This window comes from Heterodontus francisci, chromosome 19 (assembly GCF_036365525.1).
Source record: "Heterodontus francisci isolate sHetFra1 chromosome 19, sHetFra1.hap1, whole genome shotgun sequence".
NCBI classification, from domain to species: Eukaryota; Metazoa; Chordata; class Chondrichthyes; order Heterodontiformes; family Heterodontidae; genus Heterodontus; species Heterodontus francisci.
Window position 1 is genome coordinate 10,179,191 of NC_090389.1, and position 26,433 is coordinate 10,205,623.

A 26,433-nucleotide genomic window follows, 5' to 3' on the forward strand; every position below is an offset into this window, starting at 1 on the left:
AGTCTCACTGTAATACACACCACAGCTCAGTGTCCAGTCTCACTGTAACACACACCCACAGCTCAGTGTCCAGTCTCACTGTAACACATACCCACAGCTCAGTGTCCAGTCTCTCACTTTAACACATACCCACAACTCTGTGACCAGTCTCACTGTTACACACTACGACAGCTCAATGTCCAGTCTCACTGTAACACATACCCACAGCTCAGTGTCCAGTCTCACTGTTACACACAACCACAGCTCAATGTCCAGTCTCAAAGTAACACACACCCACTGCTCTGTATCCAGTCTCTCACTGTGACACACACCCAGAGCTCAGTGTCCAGTCTCACTGTAATAGACATCCACAGCTCAGTGTCCAGTCTCAAAGTAACACATACCCACAACTCTGTGTCCAGTCTCACTGTCACACACACCCACAGCTCAGTGTCCAGTCTCTCACTTTCACACATCCCCACAACTCAGTGTCTAGTCTCACTGTAACACACACCCACAGCTCAGTGTCCAGTCTCTCACTTTAACGCATATCCACAACTCAGTGTCCAGTCTCACTGGAACACACACCCACAGCTCAGTGTCCAGTCTCACTGTAACACACACCCACAACTCAGTGTCCAGTCTCACTGTAACACACACCCACAGCTCAGTGTCCAGTCTCTCACTGTAACACACACCCACAACTCTGTGTCCAGTCTCACTGTAACACACACCCACAGCTCAGTGTCCAGTCTCAAAGTAACACATACCCACAACTCTGTGTCCAGTCTCACTGTAACACACACCCACAGCTCAGTGTCCAGTCTCTCACTTTAACACATACCCACAACTCAGTGTCCAGTCTCAAAGTAACACATACCCACAACTCTGTGTCCAGTCTCACTGTAATGCACACCACAGCTCAATGTCCAGTCTCTCACTTTAACACATGCCCACAACTCAGTGTCCAGTCTCACTGTAACACACACCCACAGCTCAGTGTCCAGTCTCTCACTTTAACACATACCCACAACTCAGTGTCCAGTCTCTCACTTTAACACATACCCACAACTCAGTGTCAAGTCTCTCACTTTAACACATACCCACAACTCTGTGTCCAGTCTCACTGTCACACACACCCACAGCTCAGTGTCCAGTCTCTCCCTTTAACACATACCCACAACTCAGTGTCCAGTCTCTCACTTTAACACATACCCACAACTCTGTGTCCAGTCTCACTGTCACACACACCCACAGCTCAGTGTCCAGTCTCTCACTTTAACACATACCCACAACTCAGTGTCCAGTCTCAAAGTAACACATACCCACAACTCTGTGTCCAGTCTCACTGTAATACACACCACAGCTCAGTGTCCAGTCTCACTGTAACACATACCCACAGCTCAGTGTCCAGTCTCACTGTTACACACAACCACAGCTCAATGTCCAGTCTCACTGTAATAGACATCCACAGCTCAGTGTCCAGTCCTTCACTATTAACTACACAGTGTTGGGCACAGCATTTCCCCTCAATGGTCAGCATCCAATGTACTCGTGCATTCTTCTCAGTAATGCAGCCAATGTTGTGGACCCCTGCTATACCCCACCTACCCATCCCAGTAACAGAGCTGGCATTACATTTGTCATTATATTACATCTGTCATTCCATACATTATAGAGGAATAGAGGGATATGGGCCCCGGAAGTGCAGAAGGTGTCAGTTTAGGCAGGCATCAAGATTGGCGCAGACCTGGAGGGCCGGATGGCCTGTTCCTGCGCTGCACTGCTCTTTGTTCTTTGTTCTTATTACTCACATTTGCTGGCAGGCGCTGCTGAAGGCATCCCACCAGGGGTCGGACTTCTCAATCGCTGTCAGTTCCAGGTACATGCCTTTCTGCAGGTAAAACCAAAAACTGTGAACTCCCCATTCAACAACCCCAGCACAGAGATCACACTCACTGACCCCAGTATACAGAGATCACACTCACTGACCCCAGCATACAGAGATCCCACTCACTGACCCCAGTGTACAGAGCTCACACTCACTGACCCCAGTGTACAGAGCTCCCACTCACTGACCCCAGTATACAGAGCTCACACACACTGACCCCAGTATAGAGATCACACTCACTGACCCCAGTGTACAGAGCTCACACTCACTGACCCCAGTGGACAGAGCTCACACTCACTAACCCCAGTATACAAAGCTCACACTCACTGACCCCAGTGTACAGAACTCACACACACTGACCTCAGTATACAGAGCTCACACACACTGACCCCAGTATACAGAGCTCACACTCACTGACCCCAGTATACAGAGCTCACACACACTGACCCCAGTATACAGAGCTCACACTCACTGAGCCCAGTATACAGAGCTCCCACTCACTGACCCCAGTATACAAAGCTACAAACTCACCGACCCCAGTACAAACAGATCCCACTCACTGACCCCAGTATACAGAGATCATACTCACTGACCCAGTATACAGACCTCCCACTCACTGACCCCAGTATACAGAGCTCCCACTCACTGACCCATTATACAGAGCTCCCACTCACTGACCCCAGTATACAGAGCTCCCACTCACTGACCCCAGTATACAGAGATCACACTCACTGACCCCAGTATACAGAGATCCCACTCACTGACCCCAGTATACAGAGCTCCCACTCACCGACCCCAGTACAAACAGATCCCACTCACTGACCCCAGTATACAGAGATCACACTCACTGACCCCAGTATACAGACCTCCCACTCACGACCCCAGTATACAGAGCTCCCACTCACTGACCCCAGTATACATTGCTCCCACTCACTGACCCCAGTATACAAAGCTACAAACTCACCGACCCCAGTACAAACAGATCCCACTCACTGACCCCAGTATACAGAGATCATACTCACTGACCCAGTATACAGACCTCCCACTCACTGACCCCAGTATACAGAGCTCACACTCACTGACCCCAGTATACAGAGCTCCCACTCACTGACCCCAGTATACAAAGCTACAAACTCACCGACCCCAGTACAAACAGATCCCACTCACTGACCCCAGTATACAGAGATCATACTCACTGACCCAGTATACAGACCTCCCACTCACTGACCCCAGTATACAGAGCTCCCACTCACTGACCCATTATACAGAGCTCCCACTCACTGACCCCAGTATACAGAGCTCCCACTCACTGACCCCAGTATACAGAGATCACACTCACTGACCCCAGTATACAGAGATCCCACTCACTGACCCCAGTATACAGAGCTCCCACTCACCGACCCCAGTACAAACAGATCCCACTCACTGACCCCAGTATACAGAGATCACACTCACTGACCCCAGTATACAGACCTCCCACTCACGACCCCAGTATACAGAGCTCCCACTCACTGACCCCAGTATACATTGCTCCCACTCACTGACCCATTATACAGAGATCATACTCACTCACCGAGTATACAGACCTCCCACTCACTGACCCCAGTATACAGAGCTCACACACACTGACCCCAGTATACAGAGCTCACACTCACTGACCCCAGTATCCAGAGCTCCCACTCACTGACCGCAGTATACAAAGCTACAAACTCACCGACCCCAGTACAAACAGATCCCACTCACTGACCCCAGTATACAGAGATCACACTCACTGACCCCAGTACACAATTCTCCCACTCACCGACCCATTGTACAGAGCTCCCACTCACTGACCCCAGTGTACAGAACTTCCACTCACTGACCCCAGTATACAGAGCTCCCACTCACTGACACCAGTATGCAGAGATCCCACTCACTGAACCCAGTGTACAGAGCTCACACTCACTGACCCTATTTCACAGAGATCCCACTCACTGACCCCAGTGTACAGAACTTCCACTCACTGACCCCAGTATACAGAGCACCCACTCACTGACACCAGTATACAGAGATCCCACTCACTGAACCCAGTGTACAGAGCTCACACTCACTGACCCTATTTTACAGAGATCCCACTCACTGACCCCAGTGTACAGAACTTCCACTCACTGACCCCAGTATACAGAGATCCCACTCACTGACCCCAGTATACAGAGCTCACACTCACTGAACCCAGTATGCAGAGCTCCCACTCACTGAACCCAGTGTAGAGAGCTCACACTCACTGACCCTATTTTACAGCGATCACACTCACTGACCCCAGTATACAGAGCTCCCACTCACTGACCCCAGTATACAGAGATCACACTCACTGACCCCAGTATACAGAGATCACACTCACTGACCCCAGTAGACAATTCTCCCACTCACCGACCCATTATACAGAGCTCCCACTCACTGATTTTCGCCACCTCCAGCGTGATGCCACTACCATCTACCCCTCCCTTCCCCTGTCAGCATTCCGAAGGGATCGTTCCCTCCGCGACACCCTGGTCCACTCCTCCATTACCCCCACCACCTCGTCCCCGTCCCAGGGCACCTTCCCTTGCAATCGCAGGAGGTGTAATACCTGCCCATTTACCTCCTCTCTCCTCACTATCCCAGGCCCCAAACACTCCTTTCAGGTGAAGCAGCGATTTACTTGTACTTCTTTCAATGTAGTATACTGTATTTGCTGTTCACAGTGTGGTCTCCTCTACATTGGGGAGACCAAGCGCAGACTGGGTGACCGCTTTGCGGAACATCTCCGCTCAGTCCGCAATCAGGACCCTGAGCTTCCGGTTGCTTGCCATTTCAACACTCCCCCCTGCTCTCATGCTCACATCTCTGTCCTGGGATTGCTGCAGTGTTCCAGTGAACATCAACGCAAGCTCGATGAACAGCATCTCATCTACCGATTAGGCACACTACAGCCTGCCGGACTGAACATTGAGTTCAATAATTTCAGAGCATGACAGCCCCCCACTTTACTTTCATTTTTAGTCATTTTTAGTTATTTTTTCTTACTTTTTTTTTGCATTCCTTTTTACATTTTTTACAATCCTTTTTTTGCATTTATTTCATTTCATCTTAGTTTGTTCAGTTTGCTTACCCACTGTTTTTTTCAGGTTGTTTTTCTTCAGGTTTGCACTTGCTGATGTTCAATATTCAGTATATTCACACCTAATCTGTCCCAATGCTTTGTCTTTCAACACACCATTAACATATTGTTTGCCTTTGCTCCGTGACCTTTTGGTCAGCTATGTGGCCTGGTCCAATCTGCACCTTCTCCTTTGTTATCTCTTGCCCAACCCCCACCTCACTTGTTTATAATCTGTGACTTTTCTAATATTTGTCAGTTCCGAAGAAGGGTCACTGACCAGAAACGTTAACTCTGCTTCTCTTTCCACAGATGCTGCCAGACCGGCTGAGTGAATCCAGCATTTCTTGTTTTTGCTCCCACTCACTGACCCCAGTGTACAGACTTTCCACTCACGGACCCCAGTATACAGAGCTCCCACTGACTGACCCATCATACAATTCTCCCACTCACCGACCCATTTTACAGAGCTCCCACTCACTGAACCCAGTTTACAGAACTTACACTCACTGACCCCAGTATGCAGAGCTCCCACTCACTGACACCAGTATACAGAGATCCCACTCACTGAACCCAGTGTACAGAGCTCACACTCACTGACCCCAGTATACAGAGATCCCACTCACTGACACCAGTATACAGAGATCCTACTCACTGAACCCAGTGTACAGAGCTCACACTCACTGACCCTATTTTACAGAGATCCCACTCACTGACCCCAGTGTCCAGAACTTCTCCTCACTGACCCCAGTATACAGAGCTCCCACTCACTGACACCAGTATACAGAGATCCCACTCACAGAACCCAGTGTACAGAGCTCACACTCACTGACCCTATTTTACAGAGATCCCACTCACTGACCCCAGTGTACAGAACTTCCACTCACTGACCCCAGTATACAGAGATCCCACTCACTGACCCCAGTATACAGAGCTCACACTCACTGAACCCAGTATACAGAGCTCCCACTCACTGAACCCAGTGTACAGAGCTCACACTCACTGACCCTATTTTACAGCGATCACACTCTGACCAAAGCATACAGAGCTCCCACTCACTGATCCCAGTATACAGCGATCACACTCACTGACCCCAGTGTACAGAACTTCCACTCACTGACCCCAGTATACTCAGCTCCCACTCACTGACCCCAGTATACAGAGCTCCCACTCAATGACCCCAGTATACAGAGATCACACTCACTGACCCCAGTAGACAGTGATCACACTCACTGATCCCAGTATACAATTCTCCCACTCACCGACCCATTATACAGAGCTCCCACTCATTGACCCCAGTGTACAGAACTTCCACTCACTGACCCCAGTATACAGAGCTCCCACTCACTGACACCAGTATACAGAGATCCCACTCACTGACACCAGTATACAGAGATCCCACTCACTGAACCCAGTGTACAGAGCTCACACTCACTGACCTTCTATTTACAGAGATCCCACTCACTGACCCCAGTAGACAGAACTTCCACTCACTGACCCCAGTATACAGAGCTCCCACTCACTGACACCAGTATACAGATATCCCACTCACTGAACCCAGTGTGCAGAGCTCACACTCACTGACCCTATTTTACAGAGATCCCACTCACTGACCCCAGTGTACAGAACTTCCACTCACTGACCCCAGTATACAGAGATCCCACTCACTGACCCCAGTATACAGAGCTCACACTCACTGAACCCAGTATACAGAGCTCCCACTCACTGACCCCAGTATACAGCGATTACACTCACTGACCCCAGAATACAGAGATCACACTCACTGACCCCAGTATACAGAGATCGCACTCACTGACCCCAGTATACAGAGATCCCACTCACTGACCCCAGTATACAGAGATCCCACTCACTGACCCCAGTATACAGCAAACACACTCACTGACCCCAGTATTCAGAGCTCCCACTCACTGACCCCAGAAAACAGAGATCCCACTCACTGACCCCAGTATACAGAGATCCCACTCACTGACCCCAGTCTTCAGCAAACACACTCACTGACCCCAGTATACAGAGCTCCCAATCACTGACCCCAGTTGACAGAGCTCCCAATCACTGACCCCAGTATACAGCGAGCACACTCACTGACCCCAGTATACAGAGCTCCCACTCATTGAACCCAGTATTCAGAGCTCCCACTCACTGACCCCAGTAGACAGAGCTCCCACTCACTGACCCCAGTAGACAGAGATCCCACTCACTGACCCCAGTATACAGCGATCCCACTCTCTGAACCCAGTGTACAGAGCACACACTCACTGACCCTATTTTACAGAGATCCCACTCACTGACCCCAGTGTACAGAACTTCCACTCACTGACCCCAGTATACAGAGATCACACTCACTGACCCCAGTATACAGAGCTCACACTCACTGAACCCAGTTTACAGAGATCCCACTCACTGACCCCAGTATACAGAGATCACACTCACTGATCCCAGTATACAGCGATCACACTCACTGACCCCAGTATACAATTCTCCCACTCACCGACCCATTATACAGAGCTCCCACTCACTGACCCCAGTGTACGGAGATCCCACTCACTGACCCCAGTATACAGCGATCACACTCACTGACCCCAGTATACAGAGATCCCACTCACTGAACCCAGTATACAGCGATCACACTCACTGATCCCAGTATACAGCGATCACACTCACTGACCCCAGTATACAGAGATCACACTCACTGACCCCAGTATACAGAGATCACACTCACTGACCCCAGTATACAATTCTCCCACTCACCGACCCATTATACAGAACTCCCACTCACTGACCCCAGTGTACAGAACTTCCACTCACTGACACCACTACACAGAGCACCCACTCACTGACCCCAGTATACAGAGATCCCACTCACTGAACCCAGTGTACAGAGCTCACACTCACTGACCCTATTTTACAGAGATCCCACTCACTGACCCCAGTGTACAGAACTTCCACTCACTGACCCCAGTATACAGAGCTCCCACTCACTGACACCAGTATACAGAGATCCCACTCACTGACACCAGTATACAGAGATCCCACTCACTGAACCCAGTGTACAGAGATCACACTCACTGACCCCAGTATACAGAGATCACACTCACTGACCCGAGTATACAGAGATCACACTCACTGACCCCAGTATACAGAGATCACACTCACTGACCCCAGTGTACAGCGATCCCACTCACTGACCCCAGTATACAGAGATCCCACTCACTGACCCCAGTATACAGCGATCACACTCACTGACCCCAGTATACAGCGATCACACTCACTGACCCCAGTATACAGAGATCACACTCACTGACCCCAGTATACTGAGCTCCCACTCACTGACCCCAGTATACAGGGATCACACTCACTGACCCCAGTATACAGAGCTCCCACTCATTGAACCCAGTATTCAGAGATCCCACTCACTGACCCCAGTATACAGCGATCACACTCACTGACCCCAGTATACAGAGCTCCCACTCACTGATCCCAGTATACAGCGATCACACTCACTGACCCCAGTGTGCAGAACTTCCACTCACTGACCCCAGTATACAGAGATCCCACTCACTGACCCCAGTACACAGAGCTCCCACTCACTGACCCCAGTATACAGCGATCCCACTCATAGCCGCTAAGCGCATTGCACTTTTGAACTACAAGAAAGCCCCCAGCGATTTAACATCCGCAGCACTTAAAGCAGCCAGAAGTACTGCACAAAGAACAGCTAGGCGTTGCGCAAACGACTACTGGCAACACCTATGCAGTCATATTCAGCTGGCCTCAGACACCGGAAACATCAGAGGAATGTATGATGGCATGAAGAGAGCTCTTGGGCCAACCATCAAGAAGATCGCCCCCCTCAAATCTAAATCGGGGGACATAATCACTGACCAACGCAAACAGATGGACCGCTGGGTTGAGCACTACCTAGAACTGTACTCCAGGGAGAATGCTGTCACTGAGACTGCCCTCAATGCAGCCCAGCCTCTACCAGTCATGGATGAGCTGGACATACAGCCAACCAAATTGGAACTCAGTGATGCCATTGATTCCCTAGCCAGCGGAAAAGCCCCTGGGAAGGACAGCATTACCCCTGAAATAATCAAGAGTGCCAAGCCTGCTATACTCTCAGCACTACATGAACTGCTATGCCTGTGCTGGGACGAGGGAGCAGTACCCCAGGACATGCGCGATGCCAACATCATCACCCTCTATAAAAACAAAGGTGACCGCGGTGACTGCAACAACTACCGTGGAATCTCCCTGCTCAGCATAGTGGGGAAAGTCTTTGCTCGAGTCGCTCTGAACAGGCTCCAGAAGCTGGCCGAGCGCGTCTACCCTGAGGCACAGTGTGGCTTTCGTGCAGAGAGATCGACTATTGACATGCTGTTCTCCCTTCGTCAGATACAGGAGAAATGCCGTGAACAACAGATGCCCCTCTACATTGCTTTCATTGATCTCACCAAAGCCTTTGACCTCGTCAGCAGACGTGGTCTCTTCAGACTACTAGAAAAGATCGGATGTCCACCAAAGCTACTAAGTATCATCACCTCATTCCATGACAATATGAAAGGCACAATTCAACATGGTGGCTCCTCATCAGAGCCCTTTCCTATCCTGAGTGGTGTGAAACAGGGCTGTGTTCTCGCACCCACACTTTTTGGGATTTTCTTCTCCCTGCTGCTTTCACATGCGTTCAAATCCTCTGAAGAAGGAATTTTCCTCCACACAAGATCAGGGGGCAGGTTGTTCAACCTTGCCCGTCTAAGAGCGAAGTCCAAAGTACGGAAAGTCCTCATCAGAGAACTCCTCTTTGCTGACGATGCTGCTTTAACATCTCACACTGAAGAATGCCTGCAGAGTCTCATCGACAGGTTTGCGTCTGCCTGCAATGAATTTGGCCTAACCATCAGCCTCAAGAAAACGAACATCATGGGGCAGGATGTCAGAAATGCTCCATCCATCAATATTGGCGACCACGCTCTGGAAGTGGTTCAAGAGTTCACCTACCTAGGCTCAACTATCACCAGTAACCTGTCTCTAGATGCAGAAATCAACAAGCGCATGGGTAAGGCTTCCACTGCTATGTCCAGACTGGCCAAGAGAGTGTGGGAAAATGGCGCACTGACACGGAACACAAAAGTCCGAGTGTATCAGGCCTGTGTCCTCAGTACCTTGCTCTACGGCAGCGAGGCCTGGACAACGTATGCCAGCCAAGAGCGATGTCTCAATTCATTCCATCTTCGCTGCCTTCGGAGAATACTTGGCATCAGGTGGCAGGACTATATCTCCAACACAGAAGTCCTTGAAGCGGCCAACACCCCCAGCTTATACACACTACTGAGTCAGCGGCGCTTGAGATGGCTTGGCCATGTGAGCCGCATGGAAGATGGCAGGATCCCCAAAGACACATTGTACAGCGAGCTCGCCACTGGTATCAGACCCACCGGCCGTCCATGTCTCCGTTATAAAGACGTCTGCAAACGCGACATGAAATCGTGTGACATTGATCACAAGTCGTGGGAGTCAGTTGCCAGCATTCGCCAGAGCTGGCGGGCAGCCATAAAGACAGGGCTAAATTGTGGCGAGTCGAAGAGACTTAGTAGTTGGCAGGAAAAAAGACAGAGGCGCAAGGGGAGAGCCAACTGTGCAACAGCCCCAACAAACAAATTTCTCTGCAGCACCTGTGGAAGAGCCTGTCACTCCAGAATTGGCCTTTATAGCAACTCCAGGCGCTGCTTCACAAACCACTGACCACCTCCAGGCGCGTATCCATTGTCTCTCGAGATAAGGAGGCCCAAAGAAAAGAGAACTCACTGAATCCCAGTGTACAGAGCACACACTCACTGACCCTATTTTACAGAGATCCCACTCACTGACCCCAGTGTGCAGAACTTCCACTCACTGACCCCAGTATACAGAGATCACACTCACTGACCCCAGTATACAGAGCTCACACTCACTGAACCCAGTTTACAGAGATCCCACTCACCGACCCCAGTAAACAGAGATCCCACTCACTGACCCCAGTATACAGCGATCACACTCACTGACCCCAGTATTCAGAGATCCCACTCACTGACCCCAGTGTACAGCTATCACACTCACTGACCCCAGTATACAGAGATCACACTCACTGACCCCAGTATACAGCGATCACACTCACTGACCCCAGTATACAGAGATCCCACTCACTGACCCCAGTATACAGAGATCACACTCACTGACCCCAGTATACATTGCTCCCACTCACTGACCCCAGTATACAGAGATCACACTCACTGACCCCAGTATACAATTCTCCCACTCACTGACCCCAGTATACAGCGATCACACTCACTGACCCCAGTATACAGAGATCACACTCACTGACCCCAGTATACATTGCTCCCACTCACTGACCCCAGTATACACAGCTCCCACCCACTGACCCCAGTATACAGAGATCACACTCACTGACCCCAGTATACAGAGATCACACTCACTGACCCCAGTAGACAATTCTCCCACTCACCGACCCATTATACAGAGCTCCCACTCACTGACCCCAGTGTACAGAACTTCCACTCACTGACCCCAGTATACAGAGCTCCCACTCACTGACACCAGTATACAGAGATCCCACTCACTGAACCCAGTGTACAGAGCTCACACTCACTGACCCTATTTTACAGAGATCCCACTCACTGACCCCAGTGTACAGAACTTCCACTCACTGACCCCAGTATACAGAGATCCCATTCACTGACCCCAGTATACAGAGTTCACACTCACTGAACCCAGTAAACAGAGCTCCCACTCAATGACCCAAGTATACAGCGATCACACTCACTGACCCCAGTATACAGTGATCACACTCACTGACCCCAGTATACAGCAAACACACTCACTGACCCCAGTATTCAGAGATCCCACTCACTGACCCCAGTATACAGAGATCCCACTCACTGACCCCAGTATACAGAGATCCCACTCACTGACCCCAGTATACAGCAAACACACTCACTGACCCCAGTATTCAGAGATCCCACTCACTGACCCCAGTATACAGAGATCCCACTCACTGACCCCAGTATACAGAGATCCCACTCACTGACCCCAGTATACAGAGATCACACTCACTGACCCCAGTATACAATTCTCCCACTCACCGACCCATTATACAGAACTCCCACTCACTGACCCCAGTGTACAGAACTTCCACTCACTGAACCCAGTGTACAGAGCTCACACTCACTGACCCTATTTTACAGAGATCCCACTCACTGACCCCAGTGTACAGAACTTCCACTCACTGACCCCAGTATACAGAGCTCCCACTCACTGACACCAGTATACAGAGATCCCACTCACTGACACCAGTATACAGAGATCCCACTCACTGACACCAGTATACAGAGATCCCACTCACTGAACCCAGTGTACAGAGATCACACTCACTGACCCCAGTATACAGAGATCACACTCACTGACCCCAGTATACAGAGATCACACTCACTGACCCCAGTATACAGAGATCACACTCACTGACCCCAGTATACAATTCTCCCACTCACCGACCCATTATACAGAACTCCCACTCACTGACCCCAGTGTACAGAACTTCCACTCACTGACACCACTACACAGAGCACCCACTCACTGACCCCAGTATACAGCGATCACACTCACTGACCCCAGTATACAGAGCGCCCACTCATTGAACCCAGTATTCAGAGCTCCCACTCACTGACCCCAGTATACAGAGATCCCTCTCACTGACCCCAGTATACAGAGCTCCCAATCACTGACCCCAGTTGACAGAGCTCCCAATCACTGACCCCAGTATACAGCGAGCACACTCACTGACCCCAGTATACAGAGCTCCCACTCATTGAACCCAGTATTCAGAGCTCCCACTCACTGACCCCAGTAGACAGAGCTCCCACTCACTGACCCCAGTATACAGCGATCACACTCACTAACCCCAGTACACAGAGATCCCACTCACTGACCCCAGTATACAGCGATCACACTCACTGATCCCAGTATACAGCGATCACACTCACTGACCCCAGTATACAATTCTCCCACTCACCGACCCATTATACAGAGCTCCCACTCACTGACCCCAGTGAACAGAGATCCCACTCACTGACCCCAGTATACAGCGATCACACTCACTGACCCCAGTATACAGAGATCCCACTCACTGAACCCAGTATACAGCGATCACACTCACTGATCCCAGTATACAGCGATCACACTCACTGACCCCAGTATACAGAGATCACACTCACTGACCCCAGTATACAGAGATCACACTCACTGACCCCAGTATACAATTCTCCCACTCACCGACCCATTATACAGAACTCCCACTCACTGACCCCAGTGTACAGAACTTCCACTCACTGACACCACTACACAGAGCACCCACTCACTGACACCAGTATACAGAGATCCCACTCACTGAACCCAGTGTACAGAGCTCACACTCACTGACCCTATTTTACAGAGATCCCACTCACTGACCCCAGTGTACAGAACTTCCACTCACTGACCCCAGTATACAGAGCTCCCACTCACTGACACCAGTATACAGAGATCCCACTCACTGACACCAGTATGCAGAGATCCCACTCACTGAACCCAGTGCACAGAGATCACACTCACTGACCCCAGTATACAGAGATCACACTCACTGACCCCAGTATACAGAGATCACACTCACTGACCCCAGTATACATTGCTCCCACTCACTGACCCCAGTATACAGAGATCACACTCACTGACCCCAGTATACAATTCTCCCACTCACTGACCCCAGTATACAGCGATCACACTCACTGACCCCAGTATACAGAGATCACACTCACTGACCCCAGTATACATTGCTCCCACTCACTGACCCCAGTATACACAGCTCCCACCCACTGACCCCAGTATACAGAGATCACACTCACTGACCCCAGTATACAGAGATCACACTCACTGACCCCAGTAGACAATTCTCCCACTCACCGACCCATTATACAGAGCTCCCACTCACTGACCCCAGTGTACAGAACTTCCACTCACTGACCCCAGTATACAGAGCTCCCACTCACTGACACCAGTATACAGAGATCCCACTCACTGAACCCAGTGTACAGAGCTCACACTCACTGACCCTATTTTACAGAGATCCCACTCACTGACCCCAGTGTACAGAACTTCCACTCACTGACCCCAGTATACAGAGATCCCATTCACTGACCCCAGTATACAGAGTTCACACTCACTGAACCCAGTAAACAGAGCTCCCACTCAATGACCCAAGTATACAGCGATCACACTCACTGACCCCAGTATACAGTGATCACACTCACTGACCCCAGTATACAGCAAACACACTCACTGACCCCAGTATTCAGAGATCCCACTCACTGACCCCAGTATACAGAGATCCCACTCACTGACCCCAGTATACAGAGATCCCACTCACTGACCCCAGTATACAGCAAACACACTCACTGACCCCAGTATTCAGAGATCCCACTCACTGACCCCAGTATACAGAGATCCCACTCACTGACCCCAGTATACAGAGATCCCACTCACTGACCCCAGTATACAGAGATCACACTCACTGACCCCAGTATACAATTCTCCCACTCACCGACCCATTATCCAGAACTCCCACTCACTGACCCCAGTGTACAGAACTTCCACTCACTGAACCCAGTGTACAGAGCTCACACTCACTGACCCTATTTTACAGAGATCCCACTCACTGACCCCAGTGTACAGAACTTCCACTCACTGACCCCAGTATACAGAGCTCCCACTCACTGACACCAGTATACAGAGATCCCACTCACTGACACCAGTATACAGAGATCCCACTCACTGACACCAGTATACAGAGATCCCACTCACTGAACCCAGTGTACAGAGATCACACTCACTGACCCCAGTATACAGAGATCACACTCACTGACCCCAGTATACAGAGATCACACTCACTGACCCCAGTATACAGAGATCACACTCACTGACCCCAGTATACAATTCTCCCACTCACCGACCCATTATACAGAACTCCCACTCACTGACCCCAGTGTACAGAACTTCCACTCACTGACACCACTACACAGAGCACCCACTCACTGACCCCAGTATACAGCGATCACACTCACTGACCCCAGTATACAGAGCGCCCACTCATTGAACCCAGTATTCAGAGCTCCCACTCACTGACCCCAGTATACAGAGATCCCTCTCACTGACCCCAGTATACAGAGCTCCCAATCACTGACCCCAGTTGACAGAGCTCCCAATCACTGACCCCAGTATACAGCGAGCACACTCACTGACCCCAGTATACAGAGCTCCCACTCATTGAACCCAGTATTCAGAGCTCCCACTCACTGACCCCAGTAGACAGAGCTCCCACTCACTGACCCCAGTATACAGCGATCACACTCACTAACCCCAGTACACAGAGATCCCACTCACTGACCCCAGTATACAGCGATCACACTCACTGATCCCAGTATACAGCGATCACACTCACTGACCCCAGTATACAATTCTCCCACTCACCGACCCATTATACAGAGCTCCCACTCACTGACCCCAGTGAACAGAGATCCCACTCACTGACCCCAGTATACAGCGATCACACTCACTGACCCCAGTATACAGAGATCCCACTCACTGAACCCAGTATACAGCGATCACACTCACTGATCCCAGTATACAGCGATCACACTCACTGACCCCAGTATACAGAGATCACACTCACTGACCCCAGTATACAGAGATCACACTCACTGACCCCAGTATACAATTCTCCCACTCACCGACCCATTATACAGAACTCCCACTCACTGACCCCAGTGTACAGAACTTCCACTCACTGACACCACTACACAGAGCACCCACTCACTGACACCAGTATACAGAGATCCCACTCACTGAACCCAGTGTACAGAGCTCACACTCACTGACCCTATTTTACAGAGATCCCACTCACTGACCCCAGTGTACAGAACTTCCACTCACTGACCCCAGTATACAGAGCTCCCACTCACTGACACCAGTATACAGAGATCCCACTCACTGACACCAGTATGCAGAGATCCCACTCACTGAACCCAGTGCACAGAGATCACACTCACTGACCCCAGTATACAGAGATCACACTCACTGACCCCAGTATACAGCGATCACACTCACTGACCCCAGTGTACAGAACTTCCACTCACTGACCCCAGTATACAGAGATCCCACTCACTGACCCCAGTATACAGAGCTCCCACTCACTGACCCCAGTATACAGCGATCCCACTCACTGAACCCAGTGTACAGAGCACACACTCACTGACCCTATTTTACAGAGATCCCACTCACTGACCCCAGTGTACAGAACTTCCACTCACTGACCCCAGTATACAGAGATCACACTCACTGACCCCAGTATACAGAGCTCACACTCACTGAACCCAGTTTACAGAGATCCCACTCACTGACCCCAGTATACAGAGATCACACTCACTGACCCCAGTATACAGAGATCACACTCACTGACCCCAGTATACAGAGCTCACACTCACTGAACCCAGTTTACAGAGATCCCACTCACTGACCCCAGTATACAGAGATCACACTCACTGACCCCAGTATACAGAGATCACACTCACTGACCCCAGTATACAGAGATCACACTCACTGACCCCAGTATACAGAGATCACACTCACTGACCCCAGTATACAGAGATCACACTCACTGACCCCAGTATACAATTCTCCCACTCACTGACCCCGGTATACAGAGCTCCCACCCACTGACCCCAGTATACAGAGATCACACTCACTGACCCCAGTATACAGAGATCACACTCACTGACCCCAGTATACAGAGATCACACTCACTGACCCCAGTAGACAATTCTCCCACTCACCGACCCATTATACAGAACTTCCACTCACTGACCCCAGTATACAGAGCTCCCACTCACTGACCCATTATGCAGAGCTCCCACTCACTGACCCCAGTATACAGAGATCACACTCACTGACCCCAGTATAGACATCACACTCACTGACCCCAGTAGACAATTCTCCCACTCACCGACCCATTATACAGAGCTCCCACTCACTGACCCCAGTGTACAGAACTTCCACTCACTGACCCCAGTATACAGAGCTCCCACTCACTGACCCCAGTGTACAGAACTTCCACTCACTGACCCCAGTATACAGAGATCCCATTCACTGACCCCAGTATACAGAGTTCACACTCACTGAACCCAGTATACAGAGCTCCCACTCAATGACCCCAGTATACAGCGATCACACTCACTGACCCCAGTATGCAGTGATCACACTCACTGACCCCAGTATACAGCAAACACACTCACTGACCCCAGTATTCAGAGATCCCACTCACTGACCCCAGTATACAGAGATCCCACTCACTGACCCCAGTATACAGAGATCCCACTCACTGACCCCAGTATACAGAGATCACACTCACTGACCCCAGTATACAATTCTCCCACTCACCGACCCATTATACAGAACTCCCACTCACTGACCCCAGTGTACAGAACTTCCACTCACTGACACCACTACACAGAGCACCCACTCACTGACACCAGTATACAGAGATCCCACTCACTGAACCCAGTGTACAGAGCTCACACTCACTGACCCTATTTTACAGAGATCCCACTCACTGACCCCAGTGTACAGAACTTCCACTCACTGACCCCAGTATACAGAGCTCCCACTCACTGACACCAGTATACAGAGATCCCACTCACTGACACCAGTATGCAGAGATCCCACTCACTGAACCCAGTGCACAGAGATCACACTCACTGACCCCAGTATACAGAGATCACACTCACTGACCCCAGTATACAGAGATCACACTCACTGACCCCAGTATACATTGCTCCCACTCACTGACCCCAGTATACAGAGATCACACTCACTGACCCCAGTATACAATTCTCCCACTCACTGACCCCAGTATACAGCGATCACACTCACTGACCCCAGTATACAGAGATCACACTCACTGACCCCAGTATACATTGCTCCCACTCACTGACCCCAGTATACACAGCTCCCACCCACTGACCCCAGTATACAGAGATCACACTCACTGACCCCAGTATACAGAGATCACACTCACTGACCCCAGTAGACAATTCTCCCACTCACCGACCCATTATACAGAGCTCCCACTCACTGACCCCAGTGTACAGAACTTCCACTCACTGACCCCAGTATACAGAGCTCCCACTCACTGACACCAGTATACAGAGATCCCACTCACTGAACCCAGTGTACAGAGCTCACACTCACTGACCCTATTTTACAGAGATCCCACTCACTGACCCCAGTGTACAGAACTTCCACTCACTGACCCCAGTATACAGAGATCCCATTCACTGACCCCAGTATACAGAGTTCACACTCACTGAACCCAGTAAACAGAGCTCCCACTCAATGACCCAAGTATACAGCGATCACACTCACTGACCCCAGTATACAGTGATCACACTCACTGACCCCAGTATACAGCAAACACACTCACTGACCCCAGTATTCAGAGATCCCACTCACTGACCCCAGTATACAGAGATCCCACTCACTGACCCCAGTATACAGAGATCCCACTCACTGACCCCAGTATACAGCAAACACACTCACTGACCCCAGTATTCAGAGATCCCACTCACTGACCCCAGTATACAGAGATCCCACTCACTGACCCCAGTATACAGAGATCCCACTCACTGACCCCAGTATACAGAGATCACACTCACTGACCCCAGTATACAATTCTCCCACTCACCGACCCATTATCCAGAACTCCCACTCACTGACCCCAGTGTACAGAACTTCCACTCACTGAACCCAGTGTACAGAGCTCACACTCACTGACCCTATTTTACAGAGATCCCACTCACTGACCCCAGTGTACAGAACTTCCACTCACTGACCCCAGTATACAGAGCTCCCACTCACTGACACCAGTATACAGAGATCCCACTCACTGACACCAGTATACAGAGATCCCACTCACTGACACCAGTATACAGAGATCCCACTCACTGAACCCAGTGTACAGAGATCACACTCACTGACCCCAGTATACAGAGATCACACTCACTGACCCCAGTATACAGAGATCACACTCACTGACCCCAGTATACAGAGATCACACTCACTGACCCCAGTATACAATTCTCCCACTCACCGACCCATTATACAGAACTCCCACTCACTGACCCCAGTGTACAGAACTTCCACTCACTGACACCACTACACAGAGCACCCACTCACTGACCCCAGTATACAGCGATCACACTCACTGACCCCAGTATACAGAGCGCCCACTCATTGAACCCAGTATTCAGAGCTCCCACTCACTGACCCCAGTATACAGAGATCCCTCTCACTGACCCCAGTATACAGAGCTCCCAATCACTGACCCCAGTTGACAGAGCTCCCAATCACTGACCCCAGTATACAGCGAGCACACTCACTGACCCCAGTATACAGAGCTCCCACTCATTGAACCCAGTATTCAGAGCTCCCACTCACTGACCCCAGTAGACAGAGCTCCCACTCACTGACCCCAGTATACAGCGATCACACTCACTAACCCCAGTACACAGAGATCCCACTCACTGACCCCAGTATACAGCGATCACACTCACTGATCCCAGTATACAGCGATCACACTCACTGACCCCAGTATACAATTCTCCCACTCACCGACCCATTATACAGAGCTCCCACTCACTGACCCCAGTGAACAGAGATCCCACTCACTGACCCCAGTATACAGCGATCACACTCACTGACCCCAGTATACAGAGATCCCACTCACTGAACCCAGTATACAGCGATCACACTCACTGATCCCAGTATACAGCGATCACACTCACTGACCCCAGTATACAGAGATCACACTCACTGACCCCAGTATACAGAGATCACACTCACTGACCCCAGTATACAATTCTCCCACTCACCGACCCATTATACAGAACTCCCACTCACTGACCCCAGTGTACAGAACTTCCACTCACTGACACCACTACACAGAGCACCCACTCACTGACACCAGTATACAGAGATCCCACTCACTGAACCCAGTGTACAGAGCTCACACTCACTGACCCTATTTTACAGAGATCCCACTCACTGACCCCAGTGTACAGAACTTCCACTCACTGACCCCAGTATACAGAGCTCCCACTCACTGACACCAGTATACAGAGATCCCACTCACTGACACCAGTATGCAGAGATCCCACTCACTGAACCCAGTGCACAGAGATCACACTCACTGACCCCAGTATACAGAGATCACACTCACTGACCCCAGTATACAGCGATCACACTCACTGACCCCAGTGTACAGAACTTCCACTCACTGACCCCAGTATACAGAGATCCCACTCACTGACCCCAGTATACAGAGCTCCCACTCACTGACCCCAGTATACAGCGATCCCACTCACTGAACCCAGTGTACAGAGCACACACTCACTGACCCTATTTTACAGAGATCCCACTCACTGACCCCAGTGTACAGAACTTCCACTCACTGACCCCAGTATACAGAGATCACACTCACTGACCCCAGTATACAGAGCTCACACTCACTGAACCCAGTTTACAGAGATCCCACTCACTGACCCCAGTATACAGAGATCACACTCACTGACCCCAGTATACAGAGATCACACTCACTGACCCCAGTATACAGAGCTCACACTCACTGAACCCAGTTTACAGAGATCCCACTCACTGACCCCAGTATACAGAGATCACACTCACTGACCCCAGTATACAGAGATCACACTCACTGACCCCAGTATACAGAGATCACACTCACTGACCCCAGTATACAGAGATCACACTCACTGACCCCAGTATACAGAGATCACACTCACTGACCCCAGTATACAATTCTCCCACTCACTGACCCCGGTATACAGAGCTCCCACCCACTGACCCCAGTATACAGAGATCACACTCACTGACCCCAGTATACAGAGATCACACTCACTGACCCCAGTATACAGAGATCACACTCACTGACCCCAGTAGACAATTCTCCCACTCACCGACCCATTATACAGAACTTCCACTCACTGACCCCAGTATACAGAGCTCCCACTCACTGACCCATTATGCAGAGCTCCCACTCACTGACCCCAGTATACAGAGATCACACTCACTGACCCCAGTATAGACATCACACTCACTGACCCCAGTAGACAATTCTCCCACTCACCGACCCATTATACAGAGCTCCCACTCACTGACCCCAGTGTACAGAACTTCCACTCACTGACCCCAGTATACAGAGCTCCCACTCACTGACCCCAGTGTACAGAACTTCCACTCACTGACCCCAGTATACAGAGATCCCATTCACTGACCCCAGTATACAGAGTTCACACTCACTGAACCCAGTATACAGAGCTCCCACTCAATGACCCCAGTATACAGCGATCACACTCACTGACCCCAGTATGCAGTGATCACACTCACTGACCCCAGTATACAGCAAACACACTCACTGACCCCAGTATTCAGAGATCCCACTCACTGACCCCAGTATACAGAGATCCCACTCACTGACCCCAGTATACAGAGATCCCACTCACTGACCCCAGTATACAGAGATCCCACTCACTGACCCCAGTATACAGCGATCACACTCACTGACCCAAGTATACAGAGCGCCCACTCATTGAACCCAGTATTCAGAGCTCCCACTCACTGACCTCAGTATACAGAGATCCCTCTCACTGACCCCAGTATACAGAGCTCCCAATCACTGACCCCAGTTGACAGAGCTCCCAATCACTGACCCCAGTATACAGCGAGCACACTCACTGACCCCAGTATACAGAGCTCCCACTCATTGAACCCAGTATTCAGAGCTCCCACTCACTGACCCCAGTAGACAGAGCTCCCACTCACTGACCCCAGTATACAGCGATCACACTCACTAACCCCAGTATACAGAGATCCCACTCACTGACCCCAGTATACAGCGATCACACTCACTGATCCCAGTATACAGCGATCACACTCACTGACCCCAGTATACAATTCTCCCACTCACCGACCCATTATACAGAGCTCCCACTCACTGACCCCAGTGTACAGAGATCCCACTCACTGACCCCAGTATACAGCGATCACACTCACTGACCCCAGTATACAGAGATCCCACTCACTGAACCCAGTATACAGCGATCACACTCACTGATCCCAGTATACAGCGATCACACTCACTGACCCCAGTATACAGAGATCACACTCACTGACCCCAGTATACAGAGATCACACTCACTGACCCCAGTATACAATTCTCCCACTCACCGACCCATTATACAGAACTCCCACTCACTGACCCCAGTGTACAGAACTTCCACTCACTGACACCACTACACAGAGCACCCACTCACTGACACCAGTATACAGAGATCCCACTCACTGAACCCAGTGTACAGAGCTCACACTCACTGACCCTATTTTACAGAGATCCCACTCACTGACCCCAGTGTACAGAACTTCCACTCACTGATCCCAGTATACAGAGCTCCCACTCATTGACACCAGTATACAGAGATCCCACTCACTGACACCAGTATACAGAGATCCCACTCACTGAACCCAGTGTACAGAGATCACACTCACTGACCCCAGTATACAGCGATCACACTCACTGACCCCAGAATACAGAGCTCCCACTCACTGATCCCAGTATACAGCGATCACACTCACTGACCCCAGTATGCAGAGATCACACTCACTGACCCCAGTATACAGAGATCACACTCACTGACCCCAGTATGCAGCGATCACACTCACTGACCCCAGTGGACAGAACTTCCACTCACTGACCCCAGTATACAGAGCTCCCACTCACTGACCCCGGTATACAGAGATCACACTCACTGACCCCAGTATACAGAGATCCCACTCACTGACCCCAGTATGCAGCGATCACACTCACTGACCCCAGTATACAGAGCTCCCACTCATTGAACCCAGTATTCAGAGCTCCCACTCACTCACCCCAGTATACAGAGATCCCTCTCACTGACCCCAGTATACAGAGCTCCCAATCACTGACCCCAGTATACAGAGATCAGACTCACTGACCCCAGTATACAGTGATCACACTCACTGACTCCAGAAAACAGAGCTCCCACTCACTGATCCCAGTATACAGCGATCACACTCACTGACCCCAGTGTACAGACCCTCCACTCACTGACCCCAGTATACTCAGCTCCCACTCACTGACCCCAGTATACAGAGCTCCCACTCACTGAACGCAGTATACAGAGATCACACTCACTGACCCCAGGATACAGAGATCACGCTCACTGACCCCAGTATACAGCGATCACACTCACTGACCCCAGTGTACAGAACTTCCACTCACTGACCCCAGTATACAGAGATCCCACTCACTGACCCCAGTATACAGAGATCACACTCACTGAACGCAGTATACAGAGATCACACTCACTGACCCATTATACAGCGATCACACTCACTGACCCCAGTGTACAGAACTTCCACTCACTGACCCCAGTATACAGAGATCCCACTCACTGACCCCAGTATACAGAGATCCCACTCACTGACCCCAGTATACAGAGATCCCACTCACTGAACGCAGTATACATTGCTCCCACTCACTGACCCATTGTACAGAGATCATACTCACTGACCTAGTATACAGACCTCCCACTCACTGACCCATTATACAGAGATCCCACTCACTGACCCAGTATACAGAGCTCACACTCACTGAACCCAGTATACAGAGCTCCCACTCACTGACCCCAGGATACAGCGATCACACTCACTGACCCCAGTATACAGAGATCACACTCACTGGCCCCAGTATACAGAGATCACACTCACTGACCCCAGTATACAGAGATCACACTCACTGACCCCAGTATACAGAGATCCCACTCACTGACCCCAGTATACAGCGATCACACTCACTGACCCCAGTATTCAGAGCTCCCACTCACTGACCCCAGTGTACAGAACTTCCATTCACTGACCCCAGTGTACAGAGATCACACTCACTGACCCCAGTACACAGAGATCCCACTCACTGACCCCAGTATACAGAGATCACACTCACTGGCCCCAGTATACAGAGATCACACTCACTGACCCCAGTATACAGAGATCACACTCACTGACCCCAGTATACAGAGATCCCACTCACTGACCCCAGTATACAGCGATCACACTCACTGACCCCAGTGTTCAGAGCTCCCACTCACTGACCCCAGTGTACAGAACTTCCATTCACTGACCCCAGTGTAGAGAGATCACACTCACTGACCCCAGTACACAGAGATCCCACTCACTGACCCCAGTATACAGAGATCACACTCACTGACCCCAGTACACAGAGATCCCACTCACTGACCCCAGTATACAGAGATCACACTCACTGACCCCAGTATACAGAGATCACACTCACTGAACGCAGTATACAGAGATCACACTCACTGACCCCAGTATACAGAGCTCACACTCACTGAACCCAGTATACAGAGCTCACACTCACTGAACCCAGTATACAGAGCTCCCACTCACTGACCCCAGGATACAGCGATCACACTCACTGACCCCAGTATACAGAGATCACACTCACTGGCCCCAGTATACAGAGATCACACTCACTGACCCCAGTATACAGAGATCACACTCACTGACCCCAGTATACAGAGATCCCACTCACTGACCCCAGTCTACAGCGATCACACTCACTGACCCCAGTATACAGAGATCACACTCACTGACCCCAGTATACAGAGCTCACACTCACTGACCCAGTATACAGAGCTCACACTCACTGAACCCAGTATACAGAGCTCCCACTCACTGACCCCAGGATACAGCGATCACACTCACTGACCCCAGTATACAGAGATCACACTCACTGGCCCCAGTATACAGAGATCACACTCACTGACCCCAGTATTCAGAGCTCCCACTCACTGACCCCAGTGTACAGAACTTCCATTCACTGACCCCAGTATACAGAGCTCCCACTCACTGACACCAGTATACAGAGATCCCACTCACTGAACCCAGTGTACAGAGATGACATTCACTGACCCCAGTATACAGAGATCACACTCACTGACCCCAGTATACAGAGATCCCACTCACTGACCCCAGTATACAGCGATCACACTCACTGACCCCAGTACACAGAGATCCCACTCACTGACCCCAGTATACAGAGATCACACTCACTGACCCCAGTATACAGAGATCACACTCACTGAACGCAGTATACAGAGATCACACTCACTGACCCCAGTATACAGAGCTCACACTCACTGAACCCAGTATACAGAGCTCCCACTCAGTGAGACCAGTATACAGAGATCCCACTCACTGAACCCAGTGCACAGAGATGACATTCACTGACCCCAGTATACAATTCTCCCACTCACCGACCCATTATACAGAGCTCCCACTCACTGACCCCAGTGTACAGAACTTCCACTCACTGACCCCAGTATGCAGAGCTCCCACTCACTGACACCAGTATAAAGAGATCCCACTCACTGAACCCAGTGTACAGAGCTCACACTCACTGACCCTATTTTACAGAGTTCCCACTCACTGACCCCAGTGTACAGAACTTCCACTCACTGACCCCAGTATACAGAGCTCCCACTCACTGACACCAGTATACAGAGATCCCACTCACTGAACCCAGTGCACAGAGCTCACACTCACTGACCCTATTTTACAGAGATCCCACTCACTGACCCCAGTGCACAGAACTTCCACTCACTGACCCCAGTATACAGAGATCCCACTCACTGACCCCAGTATACAGAGCTCACACTCACTGAACCCAGTATACAGAGCTCCCACTCACTGAACCCAGTGTACAGAGCTCACACTCACTGATCCCAGTATACAGCGATCACACTCACTGACCCCAGTGTACAGAACTTCCACTCACTGACCCCAGTATACAGAGATCACACTCACTGACCCCAGTATACAGAGATCCCACTCACTGACCCCAGTATACAGAGATCCCACTCACTGTCCCCAGTATACAGCGATCACACTCACTGACCCCAGTATACAGAGCTCCCACTCATTGAACCCAGTATTCAGAGCTCCCACTCACTCACCCCAGTAGACAGAGATCCCTCTCACTGACCCCAGTAGACAGAGCTCCCAATCACTGACCCCAGTTGACAGAGCTCCCAATCCCTGACCCCAGTATACAGCGAGCACACTCACTGACCCCAGTATTCAGAGCTCCCACTCACTGACCCCAGTATACAGAGATCCCACTCACTGACCCCAGTATACAGAGATCCCACTCACTGACCCCAGTATACAGAGC

General features: G+C 50.6%; 1 protein-coding gene across 2 annotated transcripts in view; it reads right to left on the bottom strand.

The window, feature by feature from the left end:
• Positions 1-26,433, bottom strand: part of LOC137379947 (aminoacylase-1-like) — a 172,112-nt gene that overhangs the window by 57,664 nt on the left and 88,015 nt on the right. For both annotated transcript variants that reach the window (XM_068051356.1, XM_068051358.1), the window contains exon 13: positions 1,794-1,873. In XM_068051356.1, the coding sequence (XP_067907457.1) occupies positions 1,794-1,873 (80 nt within the window). The remainder of the gene's footprint in view (positions 1-1,793; positions 1,874-26,433) is intronic.